Source organism: Apaloderma vittatum, unplaced genomic scaffold (genome assembly GCF_000703405.1).
Source record: "Apaloderma vittatum isolate BGI_N311 unplaced genomic scaffold, ASM70340v1 scaffold35602, whole genome shotgun sequence".
Classification (NCBI taxonomy): domain Eukaryota; kingdom Metazoa; phylum Chordata; class Aves; order Trogoniformes; family Trogonidae; genus Apaloderma; species Apaloderma vittatum.
Genome location: NW_009702749.1, coordinates 9,265 through 19,563, shown reverse-complemented (window position 1 = coordinate 19,563; position 10,299 = coordinate 9,265). Strand labels below are relative to the sequence as shown.

The 10,299-nt window shown below is 45.2% G+C and overlaps 1 protein-coding gene across 1 annotated transcript; it reads left to right on the top strand.

The window, feature by feature from the left end:
* Positions 1-553: 553 nt before the first annotated feature.
* EIF4A3 (eukaryotic translation initiation factor 4A3) lies at positions 554-7,760 on the top strand (the record flags this gene model as incomplete). The annotated part of the gene is made up of 10 exons (XM_009864334.1): positions 554-620; positions 1,616-1,678; positions 2,908-3,040; positions 4,094-4,174; positions 4,581-4,722; positions 5,556-5,694; positions 6,200-6,315; positions 7,024-7,131; positions 7,208-7,335; positions 7,561-7,760. Coding segments are annotated over 10 exons (994 nt in total), but the record flags the coding sequence as incomplete, so codon positions are not given.
* Between the last annotated feature and the right edge of the window lie 2,539 nt (positions 7,761-10,299).

The window sequence follows — 10,299 nt, the reverse complement described above, 5'->3', positions numbered from 1 at the left end:
GCTGTCCCATGGACAACTTACTGCCCACTAGAACTCCAAGGTCTTTTCTCCACGGGGCTGCTTTCCAGCAGGACGTCCCCTAATCTGTACTGGTGCCTGGTGTTATTCCTCCCCACATGCAGGACTCTCCACTTATCCTTATTGAACTTCACGAGGTTCCCTTTTGCCCAGCTCTCCAGCCTGTCCAGATCTCGTTGGATGGCAGCACAGCCTTCCTGTGGGTCAGCCACTCCTCCCAGTTTTGGATCATCAGCAAACTTGCTGAGGGTGCATTCTTTCCCCTCGTCCAGGTCGTTGATGAAGATACTGAACAAAACTGGACCCAGCACTGATTCCTGGGGAACACCACTGGCCACCTGCACATAGCCTATGACAAGCTGTTTATGTCAGAATTTATTAGGTTTGCGTATGATGAAGTTACTGTGTGTTGTTAATGTATAGGGCTCCAAAACTCTTGGGAAAGTTTTCCAGCAAAGCCAGAGAAGTATAGAGACATCTTCAGTTTCAAAGGGGAAAAAGTAAACAGAGTATTCACCACACATCTGTTTCTCAGGTCCCAGTCAGGAACGGGGAAGACGGCAACTTTCTCCATCTCTGTTCTGCAATGCCTGGATATACAGGTAATTTCATAGCACATGCTAAAAACGTTTCTTGACTAAATTGGTAGAGTCTTCATCATAAAAGCCTTAATTTTTAGAGCCTTCTTTCAGTTACGGGTGGTGAACCTCAGACTGAAAATTCCTGACTCAAAATTTCACCAGACTCTTAACAATTGAACGGTTAAATCCACCCTGGCAAAGGAAGTTCAGATAAAGTCTTGTAACTCTAGGACTTGCTTTAACAGCTGATATCTTTCACGTATTAGAGGCTTAAGTTGATCCCTCAGCAGGCAGAATTGTTCCCAAAACAGTTCTAACAGCATAAGCAACCTGTCTGAACAGTGGGCACAGATTGCACAGAATGAGACGTAGATTTTTGATTGACAAATGTTTGCTTTTGTTCTAGTCAGGAGCATTGTGTCTGTCCAGTTGCTTTTTAAGTATGGCTTGAATGTGTAGATGCTGTTGAATAAAATTACAGTTTTCTGCTGCCCAGTACCCTCTTAAATAAAGCTTAGATTGTTACTCACTTGTCACTGCCTGGGGACATAAAAATAAATATTGTGTGTTCTAAGCTAAAAGGTCAGCTTATTGTTTAATTTCTGTGAAGTGCTCAGTTTTCAAATGTAGCACTTTAAAACATTATTTTGGAGTCCTTGTGCAATGCAGTGTTTTTATCTGAAGTTCACATACAAAAATACTTGTTTCTGTTCTTTTGCAAGTATATACTTTACAGTTGTTTTCAGAAATTAGGTTGGAGTCGGAAATGAACTACCAAAGAACTGCTTGTCTGTCTTGTCAACAGTAACTTAATTAAGAGACTGTTACAGTGTAAATGCATTGTGTGAGAGCAGCGTTCTAGGTGTCCTGATTCTTGCAAACACTAGTGTTTGGCACAAAATTCTGCAATCAGTCATTGAGATGTGACATTTCAGTGTACTGCGGGATCCGTAATTTCAGTTATACTTGGTATCTGCCCTGTGATTAACTGTCATGCGATCACATGTTTTAATCAGGTTCGCGAGACCCAGGCATTGATCTTGGCACCGACTCGGGAGCTGGCTGTACAAATTCAGAAGGTAGGAGCATTAAAGAATCATCTGTAAAGCACTCGCAAGGCCTGGGGCTGATTCTGAGGTGTTGCCCAGCAGAGCTCAAAGCACAACTTCTGCTTTTTCTTTCTGTTCTTGAAAGGAGTAAGAAATTCTGATAAAGAGCTGTTGTGCTTATCTGCGTTATCTCCATTCATGCTTACATGACCACGTTGGTTAGCAGACTGAGGTTTTACACATTTACAGAATCACAGAACTATTGAGGCTGGAAAAGACCTCTGAGATCATCAAGTCCAGCCTATGTCCCAACACCACCACATCGACCAGACCACGGCACTAAGTGCCACATCCAGCCTCTCCTTAAACACCTCCAGGGATGGTGACTCCACCACTTCCCTGGGCAGTGCATCCCAGTGCCTGAGCACCCTCTCCGTGAGGAAGGGCTTCCTGAGATCCAACCTAAACCTCCCCTGATGCAGTTTCAGGCCGTGCCCTCTCATCCTGTCACTGGTTGCCTGGGAGAAGAGCCCGACCCCACCTGACTGCACCCTCCCTTCAGGCAGTTGCAGACAGTGATAAGGTTCCCTCTGAGTCTCCTCTTCTCCAGGCTGAACACCCCCAGCTCCCTCAGCCTCTCCTCACAGGACTTTCCCTCCAGTGCCTTCCCCAGCCTCGTTGCTCTCCTCTGGACCCGCTCCAGCCCCTCAAGGTCTTTCTTGCAGTGAGGGGCCCAGCCCTGCACACAGGGCTCGAGGTGGGGCCTCACCAGTGCTGAGCCCAGGGGCAGAATTACATCCCTGCTCCTGTTGGCCACACTGTTCCTGACACAAGCCAGGATGCCATTGGCCTTCCGGGCCAGCTGGGCACACTTACTAGCTCATGTTCAACCAGTTGTCAACCAGTACTCCCAGGTCGCTCTCCAGCCACTCCTCCCCAAGCCGGTAGCGCTGCAGGGTGTTGTAGCGGCCAAAGTATAGGACCCTGCACTGAATTCCCAACTGAATTTTTAAGGACAGCACTTTTAAAGCAGTTGTGGTGCCTGTGTAACTGAGTTCCCAGTGTTTGAAAGCCTGCTGTTGAGGATGTTTGGGTAACAGACATGTAAAAAAATCCCTCTAACTGCTTGTGCTTACATCTTTTTTTAAAAAAGAAAAAGAAAAAAATCACGCCGTGTGGCTGTACAGCCCTGCATCTCTTCACAAATACAAACTTCATGAGAGGTCAATTAATTAAGCCATTCCTTTGTGTCAACACAGGGTCTTCTTGCTCTGGGAGACTACATGAATGTCCAGTGTCATGCCTGCATTGGAGGGACCAACGTGGGTGAAGATATCCGAAAACTCGATTATGGGCAGCACGTCGTTGCTGGCACTCCAGGCCGTGTGTTTGGTAAGGAGATGTGGGAGGATACGTCACCTCCAGCTTCAGACCTCTGTTGAGCCGTGGGAACCTCCTGGAACTTTTATGTGCTTAGATTTGATATAATATAAAAATTATATTTATCGTGATGCCATTTGCAAGGTAACAACATACTGTAGTAATAGCTGGGGGAAAAAATAGGAAGAAATCAATGGGGATAGCATTTGGATTTTCTCTGCTTATGTTTTGCTTTTCATTGTTAAGGTGTTTGTATAGTGGCATGGAAACAAAAAGTATTTTTGTAGAAGAAAACACTACAATCCCAGGAGATACTTCAGAATCTTGGAAGAGATAGAAGCCAGGTCCTCTTAAATGTCCAAGTTCCACTTTTTCTGTGTACTTGCCATCTCTTTGTTAAATCAGGTGCACTTGCAGCTGGTACTTTCTGCTTTCATTGTATGAAGATTATATTTACTGTTCATGCCAGTTACGACAGTGACAGCCTTCAAACTTATATCTGTATCTCTGAGAAACAGGCAGCACTTTCTTACACCAGCACTTGTCACTGGGAAAACATAGAGCTAGTTTGCACAAGTGAAAAACCAAAAAATTAGCAGCTGCCAAACTGGACTGGCTTTGGACAGCACTTTAATAGCAAATACATTTCTGTCTCGGAGATCGCACAAAGCCATGGGCTCCTTCGAACAGGTTGTGGAATTGCCCAGTCCGTTGACAGAAAGTTCATGTAGAATTTTGCATTTCTCACATCCAGATGCCATTAATAGGGGTAGGCTGGGTTGCCTGTCCTGTGCAGTTAGCAAATAGCATCCCATGGCTTGGACACTCGGAGCTTCCCTGCATGCAGCGGTCCCTTAGTCAGGCTGCAGGGGCATCCCCCTTGGTGGCAGGGTGCGGTGGACATGCTGCGGCCCTTGGATGTGCCTTCCACTGCCAGACACCAGTCTCTGTTGGCAACAGGGCAAGTGCCTGTCTGCTCCACCGAAATGTCCTGGCAGAGGCTGAGAGCAGTGTAGGCCTGCTTGCTTTCAGAGCCTTTTCATCTTACAAATTGAAATCTTACAGATATGATTCGTCGTCGAAGTTTAAGAACTCGTGCCATCAAAATGCTGGTTTTGGATGAAGCAGATGAAATGCTCAATAAAGGTAAAAAAAATTGTCTTCCTTTTACATCTTTTTTCCGCTCTTTGAGATTCCAGGGTGTTCCAACTGGCAGTCTTGCTTCTAAAAACAATTGGGTTTGCTAGCTGGAACAGTTAAACTATTTACTATGCTGTGTCTGATTTAGTTGAAGTGTCCGTTTCAATAGTTACAAATTCTTGAGCGCTGCCTTTCGTACTTCACTCTGTACCGTGGCCACATTGTAGTGGGTTTGGGAAAATGAGGACGAGATGAGCAATAATGTGACACTGGCTTTGAGTTACTAATTCACTCATTAATGTTTATATCGTAGTGTAGGCCTAATACTGAATTCCGGATCAAATTGTGAAAGAGCAGGATATTTGGGAGAAAGATGTGAAAACTGTTCTGTGCTACTTGATTTGTTTTTCAGGTTTTAAGGAGCAGATTTATGATGTGTACAGATACTTGCCTCCAGCTACACAAGTGGTTCTGATCAGCGCCACTTTGCCTCATGAAATTCTGGAGATGACCAACAAATTCATGACAGACCCCATTCGCATCCTGGTGAAACGGTGAGTGAGTTTCCTTGGAAAGAACAGGAGGTCTTTGAATTGGTCCAGCCCTAGGAGGTTTACAGTATTAACTGATTTAAATGTGCAAAGTCTCTCCTGCATTCCTTCCCACCACTGCAATTTGCCTGGGTGTTTGCAGACATCCTCGTGTCTTGTTTTCCAGCAGAGGTTGACTCATCTCTCTGCCTGTATCCTTGTCCAGTTCTGCTTGCTGCTGCTCAGCCCAGCTGCCCCTTGCCCCCTCAATCCTCCCATGTAGAGCAGTCTCTTCTGCAGGAAATCTTGCCCGCCTACCCAGTTCCTGTGCTCCTCCAAAGGATTTTTGTAGGACTTCTCCATTAACCTGCCATTATATAGCAAGCCAGAAAAGCCTTCAGCTGACTGATCCTGAATGCCCTCGGGGGTGTAGCTGGTGATATCAGAGGTCCTCATGCACCAGAACTCAGCAGGAGTCAAGAAGAGTGAACAGAGGCAGCCTGAGAGGAGGAGCCTCCCTCTTGTCCGGTTTCTTACACTGCCTCTTTTACCTTTATTCAGTCTCATCAGAAGCTTGAGTGTAAAAAGGTCAGAAGAGAAATGGTTCCCATTGAAGCTGTTTGTCTAGAGTACAGAGGATGCCCCAGTTCTAGTCTCTGTTGCATGGTTCACATTTGAGGCCCTTCTTAGAGCGGGATTCTCCAGGGACTTTCTAGAACAACTTAGACTTGTGTGTAGGCCCAGCAGCTCAGCACACAGGGCAGAGGTGTGATTTCCACTGAAGCACATCCAGCCCTTTTAACTGCGTTGTACGTATTCACCTACTTGTGTGGTATAACTGTTGTTCTTCTCTACAGTGACGAGTTGACCCTTGAAGGAATCAAGCAGTTTTTTGTGGCTGTGGAGAGGGAAGAATGGAAGTTTGACACATTGTGTGATCTCTATGACACGCTCACAATCACCCAGGCTGTCATCTTCTGTAACACCAAGAGAAAGGTACAGCAGCCATCAGATGGGTGTGTTACTTTCTGAGGGTGGCTCAGAGGAGAGTGCTAGGATAAACCCAGCTAGGAAGACTGGTTGTTTCCCTGTTGGGGAACAGTTTAGTAAGAACCGAGGTTAAACATTTGGTTTGGGGATGCACCTAGCTTGAACAACTGGTTATAGGCAGACCTGATAGAGTTGGCCAGAATTTTCTTTTTAGAGAGGTAGAACTGATTACATAAGAATGTGCTTATTCTAATCATTTATAATCCCTCAAATGAAACTGCACTTTCTGAATAAATGCCCTTAATTCCTTTCCTTTCAAGGCTCATGGAGCCACATGTAATGTAACAGATGCTTTGCAAAGATTGTTTACTTCCCATAGCTCCAGAATGGTTGTTGAAGTGTCTCTCAGTCCTTACCAGCATACGTCTCTGAAAGCATTTTCCAAGCATGGCTAGTACATTTGGCTGTCCTGAGCAAAGTGCTAACCCAGGCTGCTTGGCTGTCTGCACAGGTAGACTGGCTCACAGAGAAGATGAGAGAAGCCAACTTCACAGTTTCGTCCATGCATGGGGACATGCCACAGAAGGAGAGAGAGTCCATCATGAAAGAGTTCAGATCTGGTGCAAGGTAAGTGCCTTAAACAGTGGTGCTTACAGAACTGCTACACCAGGGCAGGATTTCTTCCAGCACCTGAAGACAGCAAGCCTCAGAAGCCCATAATACCTCTCCTCTCTGAAGGCCTTGTTCAGCTCAAATTATGAAGATCTCTGATACCCTCTGTGATGTTGCAGGATTTGAAGATGGCCCCTTCCCCTGGACGGATGCTCATACTTCTAGGCATAGAATTGGTCTGTTATTTTGTTGAAGAGGGTGGGATTTGCTACATAGAAGTTAAGTCAAAGATGGGAAATACTTGGGGGGCCAGTTAGCTCAGTCGGTTGGAGCGTGGTGCTGATAACACCAAGGTTGTGGGTTCGATCCCCGTTCGGTCCCCATGTGTTGCCTGATCTAGTTGAGAGGCGTCCCTGCCCGTGAGAGGGAGGTTGGATTTGATGATCTCTAAGGTCCCTTCCAGCCTAGGCCATTCTATGATTCTGTGATTTTAAAATGCCAAGCTTCATATTCTTTCTGAAAGATCAAAGCTGTCTTGTTACTACCTGCCTTCACTGAAGTTTGGTGATTGGACAGCTTTCCTTGCAGCCAAAGTGTAGTATGGGCAGGGAGGAACACAGAGTAGCAGGGGATGATGCCCTCCACTGGAGACTCTTGATTTCTCAGCTTTCACACCCACCTCGGCTGGGTGGAACACCTATAAATTTCCCTTTCTCTTTGCAGCCGAGTCCTTATTTCAACAGATGTTTGGGCTAGAGGCCTGGATGTTCCCCAGGTGTCCCTCATCATTAACTACGACTTACCCAACAACAGAGAACTCTACATACACAGGTAAGCTCAGCATTCAGGTGGCTGGTTTATTCTTCCTCAACGTGGCTCCACTCTCTCTTTCCTTCTGCCTCCACAGAATTGGCCGGTCAGGCAGATACGGCCGAAAAGGTGTAGCGATCAACTTTGTGAAGAATGACGACATCCGGATCCTGCGAGACATCGAGCAGTACTACTCCACCCAGATCGACGAGATGCCCATGAACGGTGAGTGCAGGCCAGGCACAGCAAGGCTGCTGCCCTCCTCCAGTTGGGAACTGGTGTGCTGTAGCTGAAAAAGAAATGCCAGATGCTTTCTTTTGCCACATGCCTCGTTCCCAAGCCTGACTCATCTTTGCTTCCCATGGGGAAGAACCTGGGAACAGCAGTAGGCACACTGTGGCTCTCCACACAGCGTGCTTACTTATATACTCGTATTTTCTCTCATTTCAGTTGCTGATCTTATCTGAAGGTCCACGTTTACCAGGGAGTTGTACTGTTTGGTAGCCTCCGTAATTCTGTTTTGGACCCACATCCTTTTATCATATTGCTGGTCATATGTCCTTGAGTCGAGCTGCCCTTGGGAACTTGTGTAAATAATGTCTTTGCTCCCACCCATGTTTTTCAATTAAAAAAAAGGAAGTTTTACCAAACCTGTGTTTAATTACTGTAGCCCAATAACATAATAGGCAGGGAAGTTTTAGATAACACCATACTTGGCTAGCACAGTATATATCTAAGTTCCTAAACTACAGGGTTTCCTGTTCTCCACTCTTTCATTATCACTGTGCCATGCTACCCGATGTACTTTTAGTTTCCTTAACTTGACTGTAAGGATCAGCCATCTACAGGAAAAATCTGTGGCCTAGCCCAGTCTAAGAAAATTACAAGACAGCCAAAAAACAAACTTCCTGTTGTTTATACCTTTCTGGAACCAGAAATCACATCACTCAGTGCTCTGGATTACTATTTCTGCCTCCCAAGCAGGCACTTGCAAGGGTGAGTGCCACTTTACCTTAATGCCAGCTGGAGAAATATGTTCTATCAGTATTGCCTGAAGTAAGAGAAAGAGCAAGTATCTTATCTTGTCACCTTTTCCACCCCCTTCTGATGCCGAGCTCCAGCTCCCCAGGCAGCTCGCGTAGCTCACCCTTGCACACACCCACTGCTAATGCCTCGAGACAGCGAGGAGAGGGGCAACCAGCCCCTTTTATCCCCTTCATTGGTTATTTCCCACACTTCGTTCTCTCAAAAATCACCTTGGCCCTTCCCTTTTCCTACTTTTGATCCCTCCCACAACATCAGGGGGAGTTTTCTGCATAAATTCTGCAAGTTCTGGCCACAGTGCTTAGGAGCTCTTCCCCCCTACACACCTTGTTTCAGTCCTCTACCAGAAGGGTAGAGCCTGGATAAAGCTTTCCAACTTCCCTGTCCCCATTCTGGACAGAGTTCTGCTCTCAGCATCACTGTGGGGTAAGCAAGGCACAGCCCAGCCTCAACATATTCCTGGCAAACACAAGAACCAAAGGCCAGCATGGCCCTCCAAGTCCTTTATGTCACTCCAGTCATTTGACTAATAAAGAGATTCATCACCAAAGCATTACATTGTTTAAATAACAGTATTTAATCTGTACAGTTTGAGAGAAGGTATCATAAAATGCAACATTCCTACCTCATCTTCAGCATCATTCACCTGGAGCTGAGCCCTCGTCTCCAGAGGACAGGTAACCACCACTCCCCAGCAGTTATGGTACAAAAGTCACAGTGCAATTGCTTTAATCCTAGGCAAGATGATTTCCCTCACTCAAGAGAGGTGAGACTGATGAAGCTCAAACAGTGATGGAAATTTTTACCATTTAGGAATGCAAAAAAAGAACCCAGCTATTGCACACAATCTGAAACTACAGCAGTTAATTATTTAGCTGCCTTTACACTCCACATATCTGAAAATGCCTTAGTTGATACTGATTTAGTCAAGAGTGAAAACAGAGCCGGTAACAAGATTTCAGAATGATACAGCTGTTGGAGGGCAGAAGCTGACAAGCAAATAAGTCAAGAAACGTGCTTTAGAATACCAGAAAGCTTTCCTATACAGGGAGGGGATATGAGCTAGACAGATGTCATCTTTCAGAGACCAGCATGAGAGGAAAAACAGCTTCAATAGAAAGTTATAAAGTACAATAGACAATTTCTTCATATAATTGTCAGGATAAGTATTTGACATAGTTTATGTAGTAGAATACATACTCAAACATCTTTTAAAAATAAGCACGAATTTCATTTCATATATACACAACTGATTTTTAATCATGTACTGAAAATAAATTACAGGAAATAACTTTAAAATGCAACAGAAGACAAGAGTTTCACAACAAACATTCCCATTGATTTTCCCAAGGGGGTGAGAGATTGCAGTGCTCAAGGCAGGTAAATATCACAAATATATCAAAAAACTTCAAATTTTTGATGCATTCACACATTTACATGAGCCACAAACATTCCTTTACAGGGACTGCACTTAGCTACCACGGAACCAGGTTTTGCCATAAACTACAAAACTTTGATACAAAATCGTATTTATATATTTATATTTCATATACATGCCCTATCTGTGATTTCTTAAAAAATAAAAACTAAACACACTGTACAGACAATCCTAACTCATTGCTTGGTAGCTGTAGGCAACGTTTTTTTGGATGGAATTCCTCCCCCAGTAGAATTAATGGCAATATTATATACATGAAGGCTAAACTGCAGAAAAAGACAGCTCAGTTCTGATATGCACCTCCCTCAGGACCAGGTCTGTGGGTTCAAGGCAAGACACCACCATACGCTCTGACCCACTGCCTCCCTTACAAGTCAGTTCTGCCGCTGGCAGCATGAGGAACCAATACATGCATTTGTGTAACACTGGTATAAAAGGCAATAAAGCAAGATACATATTGTAATGTAGTGGCTCTAACAGCTTCACCAACTTGATACACCTGATTCACAGAAACACTCCAACATTAGAGGGGGCAAGGGAGTAGGGTGGAGCCAGGTACGTCTGGCGAGAGCACGCGTGATGTGGGACTGACCATTATACTTCCCTGAAATTGCCTCTTGCAGAGGACAGATTCCCACTGTAAGCCAGAGACTGCATCAACTCAGACACTGGGGGAAGATCCCTCCCCTCCACCCCCCCACCCCCCC